Source organism: Sphaerodactylus townsendi, linkage group LG15 (assembly GCF_021028975.2).
Source record: "Sphaerodactylus townsendi isolate TG3544 linkage group LG15, MPM_Stown_v2.3, whole genome shotgun sequence".
NCBI classification, from domain to species: domain Eukaryota; kingdom Metazoa; phylum Chordata; class Lepidosauria; order Squamata; family Sphaerodactylidae; genus Sphaerodactylus; species Sphaerodactylus townsendi.
Genome location: NC_059439.1, coordinates 3477576 through 3498324, shown reverse-complemented (window position 1 = coordinate 3498324; position 20749 = coordinate 3477576). Strand labels below are relative to the sequence as shown.

The following is a 20749-nucleotide window of genomic DNA, read 5'->3' as shown; positions in this document are numbered from 1 at the left end:
TTGGGAAATAGCCATATGTAGGAATCTGATTTAATGTGGTTAACTTGATTCCAATGAGATGCTTGTGTATTAGTGTGCCAGGCCATACACGAACACATAGAAAACCAGCACATAAAGGAGATGCCTAGGCTAGAGTCATTCCCCGTTACCTGGTTTTCCTCTGTGAAGGGATTGTTTGTTGGGTTTTTGTGAGGAGGTGCGTTGTATCTGAGTGGCTTCAACTGGAACTGTCCAGATGCAAAGTGACCACTTCAATAAAAACAGGTGTTCTTAGACTTTTGTGTATCTGTCGTTTCAATGTTTGTGTTATCAGATCATTTTACTATTGCTGTTATCCTTCTAGCTTCTGAGGAGTTTGGGGGGAAAACAGGCTTATACATATTTTAAATAATATTTTGAATAAATCAGCAACTGCCCAACTACATGCATTCTCCATTATGGCCCCTGGCTTTTGCCTGAGGAGGACAGGAAGGCTCTCTTATTTCTGTGATTCCACACAACTATGTAAGACAGAGTTGCTCAGGAGGGCAGTTTTATAACAGTAATAGTGATATGTTATTTTTATGTATGTATGTATGTATGTATGTATGTATGTATTTATTTATTTAATATAGATTTATTAGCTGCCCTCCCCTGGAGGGCTCAGGGTGGCGTACAACACAATAAGTACACAATAACAATAAATAACATGATAATAAAGCCCAACAACAATACAACATCCTAATAAAATCAGAATTAAAACTCAGAATTAAAACTCAGATGGCGAAAAAAATCCCCCCTCCCCCAAAGCCTACCGGAGGACGGCACGGTGGAATCACATTCAGCCGGCTGGCCAAATGCCTGGCAAAACAGGTCTGTTTTCCAGGCCCTGTGGAAACTCAACAAGCCTCGCAGGGCTCTGGTCTCCCTAGGGAGCCTGTTCCACCAGAGGGGGGCCAGGACTGTAAAGGCTCTGACTCTAGTAGAGGCCAGCCAAACATATTTTGGGCCAGGGATCTCTAATAGGTTCTCCTCCAAGGATCAGAGGGTCCTAGTGGGCCAGTACAGGGGGACGCGGTCCCTCAAGTATACAGGCCCAGGACCACTTATAGCCTTAAAGGTTAAAACCAGCACCTTGAACATGACCTGGAACTCAATGGACAGCCAATGGAGGTGGTACAGGACCGGAGTTACAGCAAAACAATTCAGGGAAGTGGTTCAATAAGGGAATGAGACTGTGGACTGCAGTACTGTGCATAGTATGTATTATCTGTTTGCTGTGTATACTGCCTTGCTCTTACTGCACTGTTTTGTGCGTATGTACTACCATTTGCTTTGTTACTCGACATATCATGCTTAATAGTTATTCTTTGTTTCAGATTTCTGCAGTCCGGGTCCGATTACACTGCATATTAGTTGTCTCGTGCTGTTAATTGTATTGACACTGTGTAATCCACTTCAAGTCTCAATGAAAAAGACAAACCATAAATAATTTTATTTATTTATTACTTAGATTTCTATACCGCCCCATCCCCGAGGGGCTCTGGGCGGTGTACAACATAAAATTCATACAATGCTGAATAGAGGAGCAAAGCATACAAAAACCCAATAACAAATTACATAAGCTCCATCCAGTTAATAATCAGTAAAACTTACTAAAACTCCATGTAAAACAATGGTTAATACAATAAAATAAAAGGCATCCAGAAAACCCATATTTAAAACCTTCCCCCCAAAATGTTGACAGATAAATAATATTTTGTTTCGGATTTCAGATAATCACTTCTGTAATGTAACATTCCAGTAAAACCAGCAGTACATGGATCATAGATTGAAAGAACCCGAACATCTCTTCTCCACAGGTCGATTATGAGAGCGATGAAGGGGCTGTGGAGGAGGACGAAATCCCGGATAAGGAAGAGGCGGCGGCCTCGTGTGACAGTGGCAGGGATCCAGAAACAACGGAAGCTCAGCCGGACCCTTCTGCTCCTTCCTCGAGCCAGCAGGTTCAGACCAAGAGCAAGACCTTGAGCAAATCAGCCCATTACAGAGTTAATAGCGTGCGGGAGAGCCACCCGGCTATTCAGAGCTATGCGTATGACACGAAAAATGAGCTGTGGTGTGAGGTAAGATTGTGGCTGTGGGGAGAGCATCCAGAGGGCTGTGGGCTCAGGTTACCAGTGTTTATGTTGCTTATTGACTGTTTTGTAAGCAACCAGTGCCCGCCATCGTATACTCTCTTCCTTTTAAAATCCAAAAATAAGTCAATTCTTAATGAGATCTTGTGTTTCAGACTGAATATGCTCATTGTTGTTGCTAGAAGAATATGCTCATTGTTGTTGCTAGAGGAATTTATTTAAGTAATTATTTACCCTGCTGTTAGAGTCCTGTGTTCAGTTCTGGTCGCCACATCTCAAAAAGGATATTGAAGAGATAGAAAAAGTGCAGGGAAGGGCAACGAGGATGATTGAGGGACTGGAGCACCTTCCTTATGAGGCTGCAGCGTTTGGGACTCTTTAGTTTAGAGAGGAGACATCTGAGGTGGGATATGATTGAAGTCTATAAAATTATGCCTGGGGTAGAAAATGTTGACAGAGAAATTTTTCTCTCTTTCTCACAATACTAGAACCAGGGAGCAGTATTATATAAAGCCATGGTGAGACCGCACTTGGAGTACTGTGTTCAGTTCTGGTCACCACATCTCAAAAAGGATATTGAAGAGATAGAAAAAGTGCAGAGAAGGGCAACGAGGATGATTGAGGGACTGGAGCACCTTCCTTAAGAGGAGAGGCTGCAGCGTTTGGGACTCTTTAGTTTGGAGAGGAGACGTCTGAGGGGGGATAGGATTGAAATCTATAAAATTATGCATGGGGTAGAAAATGTTGACAGAGAGACATTTTTCTCTCTTTCTCACAATACTAGAACCAGGGGGCATCCATTGAAAATGCTGGGGGGAAGAATTAGGACTAATAAAAGGAAACACTTCTTCACACTACGTGTGATTGGTGTTTGGAATATGCTGCCAAAGGAGGGGGTGATGGCCACTAACCTGGATAGCTTTAAAAGGGGCTTGGGCAGATTGATGGAGGAGAAGTCGATTTATGGCTACCAATCTTGATCCTCGTTGATCTCAGATTGCAAATGCCTTAATAGTCCAGGTGCTCGGGAGCAACAGCCGCAGAAGGCCATTGCTTTCACCTCCTGCATGTGAGCTCCCAAAGGCACCTGGTGGGCCACTGCGAGTAGCAGAGAGCTGGACTAGATGGACTCTGGTCTGATCCAGTTGGCTTGTTCTTATGTTCCCTTTATAGGGACTCAGAACATCTTCCAACAGTACCTAATTTAACAAACTACTGAAATAAGCAAAAAATTATTAGGGAAGAAAGAAAGAAATAGAAAAAACACCCCATCTCTTCAGCAGGTTCTGAATCCAGTGGTTGGCTGGCTGACTCACCCAGTGGTCACAGGCTGCAAGCCTAGGGCCATGTGGCCATGCCTTGTCCTATCCCTCTTAAACAGGAGGAGACAAAACGCAACTGAGCAGCTGTGTGGCTGGCAAGATGCTCCCTGAACAACTCCCCTCTCTCAAACAACATTGGTGCTTTTTGCATCAAACAGTACAAGAACCACGTCTGTATATCACAACCTGGCTCCATCTGCAGATACTTAATTCCACAGATCGAGGCCAGTTTCCTTGCAAACTCAGGCAGCCCCAGGTATGCTGAAAAATCTAAAAACTTTCCAAAAATTGATTGAGCAGTCCCGTCCCCCCCCCACACACACACAAAACAATGGATCTCTCTAGTCCAGTGGTGCAATTCTATGGCACTCCAGATGTTCATGGACTACAATTCCCACCAGCCAATTGGCCATGCTTGTAGGGGCTGCTGGGACTTGTAGTCCATGAACATCTGGAGTGCCGTAGGTTCACCACCACTGCTCTAGGCATGCGCACAACAGCAGGTGCCATTGGGAACCCTGTCTCTCCTCATCAGCATCTAAAGAATGTGAGAGGCTTGTGCTGCGTGTCCTGGGCCTCTCCCACAGCTGTGACAACTCCCAGGGGCCCTGTGCCCAGCTCAGCATCTCCTGCCCCAGTCATGGTTGCTCCCAGAGGCCTTGCAAGCCAGCCCAGTGTTTCCTGATGCCACAGCTGCAACTTCCGATGAACAAGCCACAGCTGAAGTGGAAGAGAAAGGGAGCAAACAAAGTGATTGTCTCAGGAAGGGGGCAGAAGGAGAATGCAGGGGGTTGTCTGAGGGAGGGGGAGAGAAAGAAAATGGAGGATTGTCTGAGAGGGAGAGAAAGAGAAATAAGGGAGGATGTTGTCTAAGAGCGCGGAGAGAAATAGAGGGGAGGAAGAGAAACCGTAATACTTTTGTCACATAACGAGAAGACCGGAGTCACGAGAAAAGACAGTGAGGCTAGGAAAGGTGGAAGGCAGCAGGAAAAGAGGAAGACCCAACATGAGTTGGATTGACTCTATAAAGGGAGCCACAGCCCTCAGTCTGCAAGACAGTTGGCGATAGGACATTTTGAAGGGCATTGACTCATAGGATCACCATGAGTCAGAAGCGACTTAGTGGCACTTAACACATACCGAGGGGTGGAGGGGTGCAGGTTGAGGTTTGAGAAGGGGAGCGTAACCCTGCCCTGTATACCCTGCCTTATGAAATATTGGATTTCATATTGTTTCTTGCTATGTGCTACAAAATGCCAGTTTCCACGTTTGAATGGGTGGATAGCAGAGTGTCCAAACTGAGAGCAAGCCTAAGGCAAAACAGTCTGTTTGATTAGATTTGTGAGTTACTCCAGGCAATTATCTGGACATCTCATAACAAGGACATGCATCTTTGATTGTCTTACCCAGCCAAAGTACTCCATTGACATAGGGACCTCAGATGGTTATTGTGCCATAGACTTCAAATCAGCGATTGGTTGCCAACCTCCAGATGGGGATAGGGCAGTGGTGGAATTGGCCATGCTGGCAGGGGCTGATGGGAATTGTAGTCCATGAACATCTGGAGTGCCATAGGTTCGCCACCACTGGGATAGGGGCTCCCCCAGAATCACAACTGACCTTCAGGAGATAGAGATCAGTTTCCCCTGGAGAAAATGGCTGCTTTAGAGGGGGGACTTGACAGCATAGTCCCCTTTTGAGGTTGCTTCCCTCCGCAAACCTCTCCCTCTTAAGGTTCCCCCCCCCCCAAATGTCCAGGAATTTGCCAACCTGGAGCCAAAGGGGAATTGACCGGTAGAGTTTGGAGAGCTATTATGATTCCAGCCTCACACTCCAGGTTGAACAATGTAGAAGGAGAGAAGGAAGCAGGAAAGAGGGAGAGGCTATAAGTGGGATCCCACTATGTAATTCTGCATCCTGTAACGAGATGTTTCTTTTCCCCAGCTGTTTCAGTCTGCTGCCCATAATCCTGGTCCTTGACACCAATGAAACAATAACTTTGCTTCTTCCTGTCACATGACCGTGATGTCACATACATTTTCTGTTACATACTTTCAATATATGGGAACCTATTCTTAGTGGGTTCTGCGTTGGGGAAGTTTTATGACCACTGCCCTCAATCAACTACATTTAAATCCCTGTAGATTGAGAAAGTCTGCTTCTCCCCTGGGCTGGAGGACATCTTGTGGGTGGTTCCCATCGTCCCATCGGGGAGGCAGGAAATGACTTTTCCCCCCATGTGCTTGGACTGCCAGATGCCAGGCTGCTTTATTCCATGGCACAAACCTCTTGCTCTTTGCCCTGTGTTCTCACCTAGGTTTCTTTGAAGCTTCCACTGTCAAAGGAATACTTCAACCTGGCCTCCTTGCTGACTTCCCTGGCAAACAAAACAGTCATCCACGAGACCAAGAGGATCACGCGATGTCTCTTAAATGAAACCACAGACACAGACAAAGGGAAGGTGCTCACTTTACAGACTGAGGGGATAAACCTCCCTGAACTCTTCCAATACACTGAGGTATGTAATGAAACAACCGTAGGTGCTTCCTGTGGTGTGAAAGAGAAGGAAACCCAGCACTTCCAAGAAGATTGGCTGCTCTGTGAAGTCTATCTTGTGACATTTTCTAAGAAAATGAGCTATTCAGCAGGTTGTTCATGCTAATTGAAGAAGCCCATCAGGTCTTGGTTTTTGGGTCAGCATTTTGTCACTATTGAAACACCTGAGCCTTTTTTTACTTGAGGAAGTTGTTTCCAGTGGCATTGGGTGTTACCAGAACCGTTTCATCCATTTGAATGTGGATAGAGGGTCTGTGAAATGGACATTTCAGATCTTTGCCAACCTCCTGTCTCAGGCAGCAGAGACAGAAATTTACAATGGCCCCAACAGAGGAGAGGAGAATAATAATTTCCATGGGTTTAAGAACATAAGAACTAGCCTGCTAGATCAGACCAGAGTCCATCTAGTCCAGCATTCTGCTACTCGCAGTGGCCCACCAGGTGCCTTTGGGAGCTCACATGCAGGATGTGAAAGCAAAGGCCTTCTGCTGCTGCTGCTGCTGCTCCTGAGCACCTGGTCTGCTAAGGCATTTGCAATCTGAGATCAAGGAGGATCAAGACTGATAGCCATAGATCGACTTCTCCATAAATCTGCCCAAGCCCTTTTTAAAGCTATCTAGGTTAGTGGCCATCACCACCTCCTGTGGCAGCATATTCCAAACACCAATCACACGTTGCGTGAAGAAGTGTTTCCTTTTATTAGTCCTAATTCTTCCCCCCAGCATTTTCAATGAATGCCCCCTGGTTCTAGTATTGTGAGAAAGAGAGAAAAATGTCTCTCTGTCAACATTTTCTACCCCATGCATAATTTTATAGACTTCAATCATATCCCCCCTCAGACGTCTCCTCTCCAAACTAAAGAGTCCCAAACGGCTGCAGCCTATCCTCACTTAGGGAAGGTGCTCCAATCCTTCAATCATCTCGTTTGCTCCTTCTCTGCACTTTTCTATCTCTTCAATTATCCTTTTTTGAGATGTGGTGACCAGAGACTGAACACAGTACTCCAAGTGCGGTACATACATCTCACTACTTTTAACATATAAGGGTATGACAATCCTTGCAGTTTTATTATCAACTCCTTTCCTAATTATTCCCAGCATAAAGTTTGCCTTTTTCACAGCTGCCATGCATTGAGTTGACATTCCCATGGAACTATCAACTAAGATGCCCAAATCCCTTTCCTGGTCTGTGACTGATAGCACTGTATCGTGTATGTGAAGTTTGGATTTTTTGCCCCTATGTGCATCACTTTACATTTTGCTACATTGAGCTGCATTTGCCATTTCTTGGCCCACTCACCTAATTTATTAAGGTCCGCTTGGAGCTCTTCACAATCCTTTGTGGTTCTCACCCACCCTGGCTACATAATTTGGTATCATCTGCAAACTTAGCCACCACGCTAGCCACCCTTACTTCCAGGTCATTTATGAATAGGTTAAAGAGCACTGGTCCCAATCACGGATCCTTGGCAGGGACACCACGCCCTACATCTCTCCATTGTGAGAATGGGGTGGGGGGGGGGGGGGGTGGGGGGGGGGGGGGGTGGGGGGGGGGGGGGGTGGGGGGGGGGGGGGGTGGGGGGGGGGGGGGGTGGGGGGGGGGGGGGGTGGGGGGGGGGGGGGGTGGGGGGGGGGGGGGGTGGGGGGGGGGGGGGGTGGGGGGGGGGGGGGGTGGGGGGGGGGGGGGGTGGGGGGGGGGGGGGGTGGGGGGGGGGGGGGGTGGGGGGGGGGGGGGGTGGGGGGGGGGGGGGGTGGGGGGGGGGGGGGGTGGGGGGGGGGGGGGGTGGGGGGGGGGGGGGGTGGGGGGGGGGGGGGGTGGGGGGGGGGGGGGGTGGGGGGGGGGGGGGGTGGGGGGGGGGGGGGGTGGGGGGGGGGGGGGGTGGGGGGGGGGGGGGGTGGGGGGGGGGGGGGGTGGGGGGGGGGGGGGGTGGGGGGGGGGGGGGGTGGGGGGGGGGGGGGGTGGGGGGGGGGGGGGGTGGGGGGGGGGGGGGGTGGGGGGGGGGGGGGGTGGGGGGGGGGGGGGGTGGGGGGGGGGGGGGGTGGGGGGGGGGGGGGGTGGGGGGGGGGGGGGGTGGGGGGGGGGGGGGGTGGGGGGGGGGGGGGGTGGGGGGGGGGGGGGGTGGGGGGGGGGGGGGGTGGGGGGGGGGGGGGGTGGGGGGGGGGGGGGGTGGGGGGGGGGGGGGGTGGGGGGGGGGGGGGGTGGGGGGGGGGGGGGGTGGGGGGGGGGGGGGGTGGGGGGGGGGGGGGGTGGGGGGGGGGGGGGGTGGGGGGGGGGGGGGGTGGGGGGGGGGGGGGGTGGGGGGGGGGGGGGGTGGGGGGGGGGGGGGGTGGGGGGGGGGGGGGGTGGGGGGGGGGGGGGGTGGGGGGGGGGGGGGGTGGGGGGGGGGGGGGGTGGGGGGGGGGGGGGGTGGGGGGGGGGGGGGGTGGGGGGGGGGGGGGGTGGGGGGGGGGGGGGGTGGGGGGGGGGGGGGGTGGGGGGGGGGGGGGGTGGGGGGGGGGGGGGGTGGGGGGGGGGGGGGGTGGGGGGGGGGGGGGGTGGGGGGGGGGGGGGGTGGGGGGGGGGGGGGGTGGGGGGGGGGGGGGGTGGGGGGGGGGGGGGGTGGGGGGGGGGGGGGGTGGGGGGGGGGGGGGGTGGGGGGGGGGGGGGGTGGGGGGGGGGGGGGGTGGGGGGGGGGGGGGGTGGGGGGGGGGGGGGGTGGGGGGGGGGGGGGGTGGGGGGGGGGGGGGGTGGGGGGGGGGGGGGGTGGGGGGGGGGGGGGGTGGGGGGGGGGGGGGGTGGGGGGGGGGGGGGGTGGGGGGGGGGGGGGGTGGGGGGGGGGGGGGGTGGGGGGGGGGGGGGGTGGGGGGGGGGGGGGGTGGGGGGGGGGGGGGGTGGGGGGGGGGGGGGGTGGGGGGGGGGGGGGGTGGGGGGGGGGGGGGGTGGGGGGGGGGGGGGGTGGGGGGGGGGGGGGGTGGGGGGGGGGGGGGGTGGGGGGGGGGGGGGGTGGGGGGGGGGGGGGGTGGGGGGGGGGGGGGGTGGGGGGGGGGGGGGGTGGGGGGGGGGGGGGGTGGGGGGGGGGGGGGGTGGGGGGGGGGGGGGGTGGGGGGGGGGGGGGGTGGGGGGGGGGGGGGGTGGGGGGGGGGGGGGGTGGGGGGGGGGGGGGGTGGGGGGGGGGGGGGGTGGGGGGGGGGGGGGGTGGGGGGGGGGGGGGGTGGGGGGGGGGGGGGGTGGGGGGGGGGGGGGGTGGGGGGGGGGGGGGGTGGGGGGGGGGGGGGGTGGGGGGGGGGGGGGGTGGGGGGGGGGGGGGGTGGGGGGGGGGGGGGGTGGGGGGGGGGGGGGGTGGGGGGGGGGGGGGGTGGGGGGGGGGGGGGGTGGGGGGGGGGGGGGGTGGGGGGGGGGGGGGGTGGGGGGGGGGGGGGGTGGGGGGGGGGGGGGGTGGGGGGGGGGGGGGGTGGGGGGGGGGGGGGGTGGGGGGGGGGGGGGGTGGGGGGGGGGGGGGGTGGGGGGGGGGGGGGGTGGGGGGGGGGGGGGGTGGGGGGGGGGGGGGGTGGGGGGGGGGGGGGGTGGGGGGGGGGGGGGGTGGGGGGGGGGGGGGGTGGGGGGGGGGGGGGGTGGGGGGGGGGGGGGGTGGGGGGGGGGGGGGGTGGGGGGGGGGGGGGGTGGGGGGGGGGGGGGGTGGGGGGGGGGGGGGGTGGGGGGGGGGGGGGGTGGGGGGGGGGGGGGGTGGGGGGGGGGGGGGGTGGGGGGGGGGGGGGGTGGGGGGGGGGGGGGGTGGGGGGGGGGGGGGGTGGGGGGGGGGGGGGGTGGGGGGGGGGGGGGGTGGGGGGGGGGGGGGGTGGGGGGGGGGGGGGGTGGGGGGGGGGGGGGGTGGGGGGGGGGGGGGGTGGGGGGGGGGGGGGGTGGGGGGGGGGGGGGGTGGGGGGGGGGGGGGGTGGGGGGGGGGGGGGGTGGGGGGGGGGGGGGGTGGGGGGGGGGGGGGGTGGGGGGGGGGGGGGGTGGGGGGGGGGGGGGGTGGGGGGGGGGGGGGGTGGGGGGGGGGGGGGGTGGGGGGGGGGGGGGGTGGGGGGGGGGGGGGGTGGGGGGGGGGGGGGGTGGGGGGGGGGGGGGGTGGGGGGGGGGGGGGGTGGGGGGGGGGGGGGGTGGGGGGGGGGGGGGGTGGGGGGGGGGGGGGGTGGGGGGGGGGGGGGGTGGGGGGGGGGGGGGGTGGGGGGGGGGGGGGGTGGGGGGGGGGGGGGGTGGGGGGGGGGGGGGGTGGGGGGGGGGGGGGGTGGGGGGGGGGGGGGGTGGGGGGGGGGGGGGGTGGGGGGGGGGGGGGGTGGGGGGGGGGGGGGGTGGGGGGGGGGGGGGGTGGGGGGGGGGGGGGGTGGGGGGGGGGGGGGGTGGGGGGGGGGGGGGGTGGGGGGGGGGGGGGGTGGGGGGGGGGGGGGGTGGGGGGGGGGGGGGGTGGGGGGGGGGGGGGGTGGGGGGGGGGGGGGGTGGGGGGGGGGGGGGGTGGGGGGGGGGGGGGGTGGGGGGGGGGGGGGGTGGGGGGGGGGGGGGGTGGGGGGGGGGGGGGGTGGGGGGGGGGGGGGGTGGGGGGGGGGGGGGGTGGGGGGGGGGGGGGGTGGGGGGGGGGGGGGGTGGGGGGGGGGGGGGGTGGGGGGGGGGGGGGGTGGGGGGGGGGGGGGGTGGGGGGGGGGGGGGGTGGGGGGGGGGGGGGGTGGGGGGGGGGGGGGGTGGGGGGGGGGGGGGGTGGGGGGGGGGGGGGGTGGGGGGGGGGGGGGGTGGGGGGGGGGGGGGGTGGGGGGGGGGGGGGGTGGGGGGGGGGGGGGGTGGGGGGGGGGGGGGGTGGGGGGGGGGGGGGGTGGGGGGGGGGGGGGGTGGGGGGGGGGGGGGGTGGGGGGGGGGGGGGGTGGGGGGGGGGGGGGGTGGGGGGGGGGGGGGGTGGGGGGGGGGGGGGGTGGGGGGGGGGGGGGGTGGGGGGGGGGGGGGGTGGGGGGGGGGGGGGGTGGGGGGGGGGGGGGGTGGGGGGGGGGGGGGGTGGGGGGGGGGGGGGGTGGGGGGGGGGGGGGGTGGGGGGGGGGGGGGGTGGGGGGGGGGGGGGGTGGGGGGGGGGGGGGGTGGGGGGGGGGGGGGGTGGGGGGGGGGGGGGGTGGGGGGGGGGGGGGGTGGGGGGGGGGGGGGGTGGGGGGGGGGGGGGGTGGGGGGGGGGGGGGGTGGGGGGGGGGGGGGGTGGGGGGGGGGGGGGGTGGGGGGGGGGGGGGGTGGGGGGGGGGGGGGGTGGGGGGGGGGGGGGGTGGGGGGGGGGGGGGGTGGGGGGGGGGGGGGGTGGGGGGGGGGGGGGGTGGGGGGGGGGGGGGGTGGGGGGGGGGGGGGGTGGGGGGGGGGGGGGGTGGGGGGGGGGGGGGGTGGGGGGGGGGGGGGGTGGGGGGGGGGGGGGGTGGGGGGGGGGGGGGGTGGGGGGGGGGGGGGGTGGGGGGGGGGGGGGGTGGGGGGGGGGGGGGGTGGGGGGGGGGGGGGGTGGGGGGGGGGGGGGGTGGGGGGGGGGGGGGGTGGGGGGGGGGGGGGGTGGGGGGGGGGGGGGGTGGGGGGGGGGGGGGGTGGGGGGGGGGGGGGGTGGGGGGGGGGGGGGGTGGGGGGGGGGGGGGGTGGGGGGGGGGGGGGGTGGGGGGGGGGGGGGGTGGGGGGGGGGGGGGGTGGGGGGGGGGGGGGGTGGGGGGGGGGGGGGGTGGGGGGGGGGGGGGGTGGGGGGGGGGGGGGGTGGGGGGGGGGGGGGGTGGGGGGGGGGGGGGGTGGGGGGGGGGGGGGGTGGGGGGGGGGGGGGGTGGGGGGGGGGGGGGGTGGGGGGGGGGGGGGGTGGGGGGGGGGGGGGGTGGGGGGGGGGGGGGGTGGGGGGGGGGGGGGGTGGGGGGGGGGGGGGGTGGGGGGGGGGGGGGGTGGGGGGGGGGGGGGGTGGGGGGGGGGGGGGGTGGGGGGGGGGGGGGGTGGGGGGGGGGGGGGGTGGGGGGGGGGGGGGGTGGGGGGGGGGGGGGGTGGGGGGGGGGGGGGGTGGGGGGGGGGGGGGGTGGGGGGGGGGGGGGGTGGGGGGGGGGGGGGGTGGGGGGGGGGGGGGGTGGGGGGGGGGGGGGGTGGGGGGGGGGGGGGGTGGGGGGGGGGGGGGGTGGGGGGGGGGGGGGGTGGGGGGGGGGGGGGGTGGGGGGGGGGGGGGGTGGGGGGGGGGGGGGGTGGGGGGGGGGGGGGGTGGGGGGGGGGGGGGGTGGGGGGGGGGGGGGGTGGGGGGGGGGGGGGGTGGGGGGGGGGGGGGGTGGGGGGGGGGGGGGGTGGGGGGGGGGGGGGGTGGGGGGGGGGGGGGGTGGGGGGGGGGGGGGGTGGGGGGGGGGGGGGGTGGGGGGGGGGGGGGGTGGGGGGGGGGGGGGGTGGGGGGGGGGGGGGGTGGGGGGGGGGGGGGGTGGGGGGGGGGGGGGGTGGGGGGGGGGGGGGGTGGGGGGGGGGGGGGGTGGGGGGGGGGGGGGGTGGGGGGGGGGGGGGGTGGGGGGGGGGGGGGGTGGGGGGGGGGGGGGGTGGGGGGGGGGGGGGGTGGGGGGGGGGGGGGGTGGGGGGGGGGGGGGGTGGGGGGGGGGGGGGGTGGGGGGGGGGGGGGGTGGGGGGGGGGGGGGGTGGGGGGGGGGGGGGGTGGGGGGGGGGGGGGGTGGGGGGGGGGGGGGGTGGGGGGGGGGGGGGGTGGGGGGGGGGGGGGGTGGGGGGGGGGGGGGGTGGGGGGGGGGGGGGGTGGGGGGGGGGGGGGGTGGGGGGGGGGGGGGGTGGGGGGGGGGGGGGGTGGGGGGGGGGGGGGGTGGGGGGGGGGGGGGGTGGGGGGGGGGGGGGGTGGGGGGGGGGGGGGGTGGGGGGGGGGGGGGGTGGGGGGGGGGGGGGGTGGGGGGGGGGGGGGGTGGGGGGGGGGGGGGGTGGGGGGGGGGGGGGGTGGGGGGGGGGGGGGGTGGGGGGGGGGGGGGGTGGGGGGGGGGGGGGGTGGGGGGGGGGGGGGGTGGGGGGGGGGGGGGGTGGGGGGGGGGGGGGGTGGGGGGGGGGGGGGGTGGGGGGGGGGGGGGGTGGGGGGGGGGGGGGGTGGGGGGGGGGGGGGGTGGGGGGGGGGGGGGGTGGGGGGGGGGGGGGGTGGGGGGGGGGGGGGGTGGGGGGGGGGGGGGGTGGGGGGGGGGGGGGGTGGGGGGGGGGGGGGGTGGGGGGGGGGGGGGGTGGGGGGGGGGGGGGGTGGGGGGGGGGGGGGGTGGGGGGGGGGGGGGGTGGGGGGGGGGGGGGGTGGGGGGGGGGGGGGGTGGGGGGGGGGGGGGGTGGGGGGGGGGGGGGGTGGGGGGGGGGGGGGGTGGGGGGGGGGGGGGGTGGGGGGGGGGGGGGGTGGGGGGGGGGGGGGGTGGGGGGGGGGGGGGGTGGGGGGGGGGGGGGGTGGGGGGGGGGGGGGGTGGGGGGGGGGGGGGGTGGGGGGGGGGGGGGGTGGGGGGGGGGGGGGGTGGGGGGGGGGGGGGGTGGGGGGGGGGGGGGGTGGGGGGGGGGGGGGGTGGGGGGGGGGGGGGGTGGGGGGGGGGGGGGGTGGGGGGGGGGGGGGGTGGGGGGGGGGGGGGGTGGGGGGGGGGGGGGGTGGGGGGGGGGGGGGGTGGGGGGGGGGGGGGGTGGGGGGGGGGGGGGGTGGGGGGGGGGGGGGGTGGGGGGGGGGGGGGGTGGGGGGGGGGGGGGGTGGGGGGGGGGGGGGGTGGGGGGGGGGGGGGGTGGGGGGGGGGGGGGGTGGGGGGGGGGGGGGGTGGGGGGGGGGGGGGGTGGGGGGGGGGGGGGGTGGGGGGGGGGGGGGGTGGGGGGGGGGGGGGGTGGGGGGGGGGGGGGGTGGGGGGGGGGGGGGGTGGGGGGGGGGGGGGGTGGGGGGGGGGGGGGGTGGGGGGGGGGGGGGGTGGGGGGGGGGGGGGGTGGGGGGGGGGGGGGGTGGGGGGGGGGGGGGGTGGGGGGGGGGGGGGGTGGGGGGGGGGGGGGGTGGGGGGGGGGGGGGGTGGGGGGGGGGGGGGGTGGGGGGGGGGGGGGGTGGGGGGGGGGGGGGGTGGGGGGGGGGGGGGGTGGGGGGGGGGGGGGGTGGGGGGGGGGGGGGGTGGGGGGGGGGGGGGGTGGGGGGGGGGGGGGGTGGGGGGGGGGGGGGGTGGGGGGGGGGGGGGGTGGGGGGGGGGGGGGGTGGGGGGGGGGGGGGGTGGGGGGGGGGGGGGGTGGGGGGGGGGGGGGGTGGGGGGGGGGGGGGGTGGGGGGGGGGGGGGGTGGGGGGGGGGGGGGGTGGGGGGGGGGGGGGGTGGGGGGGGGGGGGGGTGGGGGGGGGGGGGGGTGGGGGGGGGGGGGGGTGGGGGGGGGGGGGGGTGGGGGGGGGGGGGGGTGGGGGGGGGGGGGGGTGGGGGGGGGGGGGGGTGGGGGGGGGGGGGGGTGGGGGGGGGGGGGGGTGGGGGGGGGGGGGGGTGGGGGGGGGGGGGGGTGGGGGGGGGGGGGGGTGGGGGGGGGGGGGGGTGGGGGGGGGGGGGGGTGGGGGGGGGGGGGGGTGGGGGGGGGGGGGGGTGGGGGGGGGGGGGGGTGGGGGGGGGGGGGGGTGGGGGGGGGGGGGGGTGGGGGGGGGGGGGGGTGGGGGGGGGGGGGGGTGGGGGGGGGGGGGGGTGGGGGGGGGGGGGGGTGGGGGGGGGGGGGGGTGGGGGGGGGGGGGGGTGGGGGGGGGGGGGGGTGGGGGGGGGGGGGGGTGGGGGGGGGGGGGGGTGGGGGGGGGGGGGGGTGGGGGGGGGGGGGGGTGGGGGGGGGGGGGGGTGGGGGGGGGGGGGGGTGGGGGGGGGGGGGGGTGGGGGGGGGGGGGGGTGGGGGGGGGGGGGGGTGGGGGGGGGGGGGGGTGGGGGGGGGGGGGGGTGGGGGGGGGGGGGGGTGGGGGGGGGGGGGGGTGGGGGGGGGGGGGGGTGGGGGGGGGGGGGGGTGGGGGGGGGGGGGGGTGGGGGGGGGGGGGGGTGGGGGGGGGGGGGGGTGGGGGGGGGGGGGGGTGGGGGGGGGGGGGGGTGGGGGGGGGGGGGGGTGGGGGGGGGGGGGGGTGGGGGGGGGGGGGGGTGGGGGGGGGGGGGGGTGGGGGGGGGGGGGGGTGGGGGGGGGGGGGGGTGGGGGGGGGGGGGGGTGGGGGGGGGGGGGGGTGGGGGGGGGGGGGGGTGGGGGGGGGGGGGGGTGGGGGGGGGGGGGGGTGGGGGGGGGGGGGGGTGGGGGGGGGGGGGGGTGGGGGGGGGGGGGGGTGGGGGGGGGGGGGGGTGGGGGGGGGGGGGGGTGGGGGGGGGGGGGGGTGGGGGGGGGGGGGGGTGGGGGGGGGGGGGGGTGGGGGGGGGGGGGGGTGGGGGGGGGGGGGGGTGGGGGGGGGGGGGGGTGGGGGGGGGGGGGGGTGGGGGGGGGGGGGGGTGGGGGGGGGGGGGGGTGGGGGGGGGGGGGGGTGGGGGGGGGGGGGGGTGGGGGGGGGGGGGGGTGGGGGGGGGGGGGGGTGGGGGGGGGGGGGGGTGGGGGGGGGGGGGGGTGGGGGGGGGGGGGGGTGGGGGGGGGGGGGGGTGGGGGGGGGGGGGGGTGGGGGGGGGGGGGGGTGGGGGGGGGGGGGGGTGGGGGGGGGGGGGGGTGGGGGGGGGGGGGGGTGGGGGGGGGGGGGGGTGGGGGGGGGGGGGGGTGGGGGGGGGGGGGGGTGGGGGGGGGGGGGGGTGGGGGGGGGGGGGGGTGGGGGGGGGGGGGGGTGGGGGGGGGGGGGGGTGGGGGGGGGGGGGGGTGGGGGGGGGGGGGGGTGGGGGGGGGGGGGGGTGGGGGGGGGGGGGGGTGGGGGGGGGGGGGGGTGGGGGGGGGGGGGGGTGGGGGGGGGGGGGGGTGGGGGGGGGGGGGGGTGGGGGGGGGGGGGGGTGGGGGGGGGGGGGGGTGGGGGGGGGGGGGGGTGGGGGGGGGGGGGGGTGGGGGGGGGGGGGGGTGGGGGGGGGGGGGGGTGGGGGGGGGGGGGGGTGGGGGGGGGGGGGGGTGGGGGGGGGGGGGGGTGGGGGGGGGGGGGGGTGGGGGGGGGGGGGGGTGGGGGGGGGGGGGGGTGGGGGGGGGGGGGGGTGGGGGGGGGGGGGGGTGGGGGGGGGGGGGGGTGGGGGGGGGGGGGGGTGGGGGGGGGGGGGGGTGGGGGGGGGGGGGGGTGGGGGGGGGGGGGGGTGGGGGGGGGGGGGGGTGGGGGGGGGGGGGGGTGGGGGGGGGGGGGGGTGGGGGGGGGGGGGGGTGGGGGGGGGGGGGGGTGGGGGGGGGGGGGGGTGGGGGGGGGGGGGGGTGGGGGGGGGGGGGGGTGGGGGGGGGGGGGGGTGGGGGGGGGGGGGGGTGGGGGGGGGGGGGGGTGGGGGGGGGGGGGGGTGGGGGGGGGGGGGGGTGGGGGGGGGGGGGGGTGGGGGGGGGGGGGGGTGGGGGGGGGGGGGGGTGGGGGGGGGGGGGGGTGGGGGGGGGGGGGGGTGGGGGGGGGGGGGGGTGGGGGGGGGGGGGGGTGGGGGGGGGGGGGGGTGGGGGGGGGGGGGGGTGGGGGGGGGGGGGGGTGGGGGGGGGGGGGGGTGGGGGGGGGGGGGGGTGGGGGGGGGGGGGGGTGGGGGGGGGGGGGGGTGGGGGGGGGGGGGGGTGGGGGGGGGGGGGGGTGGGGGGGGGGGGGGGTGGGGGGGGGGGGGGGTGGGGGGGGGGGGGGGTGGGGGGGGGGGGGGGTGGGGGGGGGGGGGGGTGGGGGGGGGGGGGGGTGGGGGGGGGGGGGGGTGGGGGGGGGGGGGGGTGGGGGGGGGGGGGGGTGGGGGGGGGGGGGGGTGGGGGGGGGGGGGGGTGGGGGGGGGGGGGGGTGGGGGGGGGGGGGGGTGGGGGGGGGGGGGGGTGGGGGGGGGGGGGGGTGGGGGGGGGGGGGGGTGGGGGGGGGGGGGGGTGGGGGGGGGGGGGGGTGGGGGGGGGGGGGGGTGGGGGGGGGGGGGGGTGGGGGGGGGGGGGGGTGGGGGGGGGGGGGGGTGGGGGGGGGGGGGGGTGGGGGGGGGGGGGGGTGGGGGGGGGGGGGGGTGGGGGGGGGGGGGGGTGGGGGGGGGGGGGGGTGGGGGGGGGGGGGGGTGGGGGGGGGGGGGGGTGGGGGGGGGGGGGGGTGGGGGGGGGGGGGGGTGGGGGGGGGGGGGGGTGGGGGGGGGGGGGGGTGGGGGGGGGGGGGGGTGGGGGGGGGGGGGGGTGGGGGGGGGGGGGGGTGGGGGGGGGGGGGGGTGGGGGGGGGGGGGGGTGGGGGGGGGGGGGGGTGGGGGGGGGGGGGGGTGGGGGGGGGGGGGGGTGGGGGGGGGGGGGGGTGGGGGGGGGGGGGGGTGGGGGGGGGGGGGGGTGGGGGGGGGGGGGGGTGGGGGGGGGGGGGGGTGGGGGGGGGGGGGGGTGGGGGGGGGGGGGGGTGGGGGGGGGGGGGGGTGGGGGGGGGGGGGGGTGGGGGGGGGGGGGGGTGGGGGGGGGGGGGGGTGGGGGGGGGGGGGGGTGGGGGGGGGGGGGGGTGGGGGGGGGGGGGGGTGGGGGGGGGGGGGGGTGGGGGGGGGGGGGGGTGGGGGGGGGGGGGGGTGGGGGGGGGGGGGGGTGGGGGGGGGGGGGGGTGGGGGGGGGGGGGGGTGGGGGGGGGGGGGGGTGGGGGGGGGGGGGGGTGGGGGGGGGGGGGGGTGGGGGGGGGGGGGGGTGGGGGGGGGGGGGGGTGGGGGGGGGGGGGGGTGGGGGGGGGGGGGGGTGGGGGGGGGGGGGGGTGGGGGGGGGGGGGGGTGGGGGGGGGGGGGGGTGGGGGGGGGGGGGGGTGGGGGGGGGGGGGGGTGGGGGGGGGGGGGGGTGGGGGGGGGGGGGGGTGGGGGGGGGGGGGGGTGGGGGGGGGGGGGGGTGGGGGGGGGGGGGGGTGGGGGGGGGGGGGGGTGGGGGGGGGGGGGGGTGGGGGGGGGGGGGGGTGGGGGGGGGGGGGGGTGGGGGGGGGGGGGGGTGGGGGGGGGGGGGGGTGGGGGGGGGGGGGGGTGGGGGGGGGGGGGGGTGGGGGGGGGGGGGGGTGGGGGGGGGGGGGGGTGGGGGGGGGGGGGGGTGGGGGGGGGGGGGGGTGGGGGGGGGGGGGGGTGGGGGGGGGGGGGGGTGGGGGGGGGGGGGGGTGGGGGGGGGGGGGGGTGGGGGGGGGGGGGGGTGGGGGGGGGGGGGGGTGGGGGGGGGGGGGGGTGGGGGGGGGGGGGGGTGGGGGGGGGGGGGGGTGGGGGGGGGGGGGGGTGGGGGGGGGGGGGGGTGGGGGGGGGGGGGGGTGGGGGGGGGGGGGGGTGGGGGGGGGGGGGGGTGGGGGGGGGGGGGGGTGGGGGGGGGGGGGGGTGGGGGGGGGGGGGGGTGGGGGGGGGGGGGGGTGGGGGGGGGGGGGGGTGGGGGGGGGGGGGGGTGGGGGGGGGGGGGGGTGGGGGGGGGGGGGGGTGGGGGGGGGGGGGGGTGGGGGGGGGGGGGGGTGGGGGGGGGGGGGGGTGGGGGGGGGGGGGGGTGGGGGGGGGGGGGGGTGGGGGGGGGGGGGGGTGGGGGGGGGGGGGGGTGGGGGGGGGGGGGGGTGGGGGGGGGGGGGGGTGGGGGGGGGGGGGGGTGGGGGGGGGGGGGGGTGGGGGGGGGGGGGGGTGGGGGGGGGGGGGGGTGGGGGGGGGGGGGGGTGGGGGGGGGGGGGGGTGGGGGGGGGGGGGGGTGGGGGGGGGGGGGGGTGGGGGGGGGGGGGGGTGGGGGGGGGGGGGGGTGGGGGGGGGGGGGGGTGGGGGGGGGGGGGGGTGGGGGGGGGGGGGGGTGGGGGGGGGGGGGGGTGGGGGGGGGGGGGGGTGGGGGGGGGGGGGGGTGGGGGGGGGGGGGGGTGGGGGGGGGGGGGGGTGGGGGGGGGGGGGGGTGGGGGGGGGGGGGGGTGGGGGGGGGGGGGGGTGGGGGGGGGGGGGGGTGGGGGGGGGGGGGGGTGGGGGGGGGGGGGGGTGGGGGGGGGGGGGGGTGGGGGGGGGGGGGGGTGGGGGGGGGGGGGGGTGGGGGGGGGGGGGGGTGGGGGGGGGGGGGGGTGGGGGGGGGGGGGGGTGGGGGGGGGGGGGGGTGGGGGGGGGGGGGGGTGGGGGGGGGGGGGGGTGGGGGGGGGGGGGGGTGGGGGGGGGGGGGGGTGGGGGGGGGGGGGGGTGGGGGGGGGGGGGGGTGGGGGGGGGGGGGGGTGGGGGGGGGGGGGGGTGGGGGGGGGGGGGGGTGGGGGGGGGGGGGGGTGGGGGGGGGGGGGGGTGGGGGGGGGGGGGGGTGGGGGGGGGGGGGGGTGGGGGGGGGGGGGGGTGGGGGGGGGGGGGGGTGGGGGGGGGGGGGGGTGGGGGGGGGGGGGGGTGGGGGGGGGGGGGGGTGGGGGGGGGGGGGGGTGGGGGGGGGGGGGGGTGGGGGGGGGGGGGGGTGGGGGGGGGGGGGGGTGGGGGGGGGGGGGGGTGGGGGGGGGGGGGGGTGGGGGGGGGGGGGGGTGGGGGGGGGGGGGGGTGGGGGGGGGGGGGGGTGGGGGGGGGGGGGGGTGGGGGGGGGGGGGGGTGGGGGGGGGGGGGGGTGGGGGGGGGGGGGGGTGGGGGGGGGGGGGGGTGGGGGGGGGGGGGGGTGGGGGGGGGGGGGGGTGGGGGGGGGGGGGGGTGGGGGGGGGGGGGGGTGGGGGGGGGGGGGGGTGGGGGGGGGGGGGGGTGGGGGGGGGGGGGGGTGGGGGGGGGGGGGGGTGGGGGGGGGGGGGGGTGGGGGGGGGGGGGGGTGGGGGGGGGGGGGGGTGGGGGGGGGGGGGGGTGGGGGGGGGGGGGGGTGGGGGGGGGGGGGGGTGGGGGGGGGGGGGGGTGGGGGGGGGGGGGGGTGGGGGGGGGGGGGGGTGGGGGGGGGGGGGGGTGGGGGGGGGGGGGGGTGGGGGGGGGGGGGGGTGGGGGGGGGGGGGGGTGGGGGGGGGGGGGGGTGGGGGGGGGGGGGGGTGGGGGGGGGGGGGGGTGGGGGGGGGGGGGGGTGGGGGGGGGGGGGGGTGGGGGGGGGGGGGGGTGGGGGGGGGGGGGGGTGGGGGGGGGGGGGGGTGGGGGGGGGGGGGGGTGGGGGGGGGGGGGGGTGGGGGGGGGGGGGGGTGGGGGGGGGGGGGGGTGGGGGGGGGGGGGGGTGGGGGGGGGGGGGGGTGGGGGGGGGGGGGGGTGGGGGGGGGGGGGGGTGGGGGGGGGGGGGGGTGGGGGGGGGGGGGGGTGGGGGGGGGGGGGGGTGGGGGGGGGGGGGGGTGGGGGGGGGGGGGGGTGGGGGGGGGGGGGGGTGGGGGGGGGGGGGGGTGGGGGGGGGGGGGGGTGGGGGGGGGGGGGGGTGGGGGGGGGGGGGGGTGGGGGGGGGGGGGGGTGGGGGGGGGGGGGGGTGGGGGGGGGGGGGGGTGGGGGGGGGGGGGGGTGGGGGGGGGGGGGGGTGGGGGGGGGGGGGGGTGGGGGGGGGGGGGGGTGGGGGGGGGGGGGGGTGGGGGGGGGGGGGGGTGGGGGGGGGGGGGGGTGGGGGGGGGGGGGGGTGGGGGGGGGGGGGGGTGGGGGGGGGGGGGGGTGGGGGGGGGGGGGGGTGGGGGGGGGGGGGGGTGGGGGGGGGGGGGGGTGGGGGGGGGGGGGGGTGGGGGGGGGGGGGGGTGGGGGGGGGGGGGGGTGGGGGGGGGGGGGGGTGGGGGGGGGGGGGGGTGGGGGGGGGGGGGGGTGGGGGGGGGGGGGGGTGGGGGGGGGGGGGGGTGGGGGGGGGGGGGGGTGGGGGGGGGGGGGGGTGGGGGGGGGG

The 20749-nt window shown here is 76.3% G+C and overlaps 1 protein-coding gene across 1 annotated transcript in view; it reads left to right on the top strand.

Moving 5' to 3' along the window:
- Window positions 1-6101, top strand: part of POLR1A (RNA polymerase I subunit A) — a 56768-nt gene extending 50667 nt beyond the window's left edge. Inside the window, exons 30-31 of the mRNA XM_048517603.1 lie at window positions 1842-2105; window positions 5757-6101. Coding sequence (XP_048373560.1) covers window positions 1842-2105; window positions 5757-6101 — 609 coding nt within the window. The remainder of the gene's footprint in view (window positions 1-1841; window positions 2106-5756) is intronic.
- Window positions 6102-20749: the final 14648 nt, after the last annotated feature.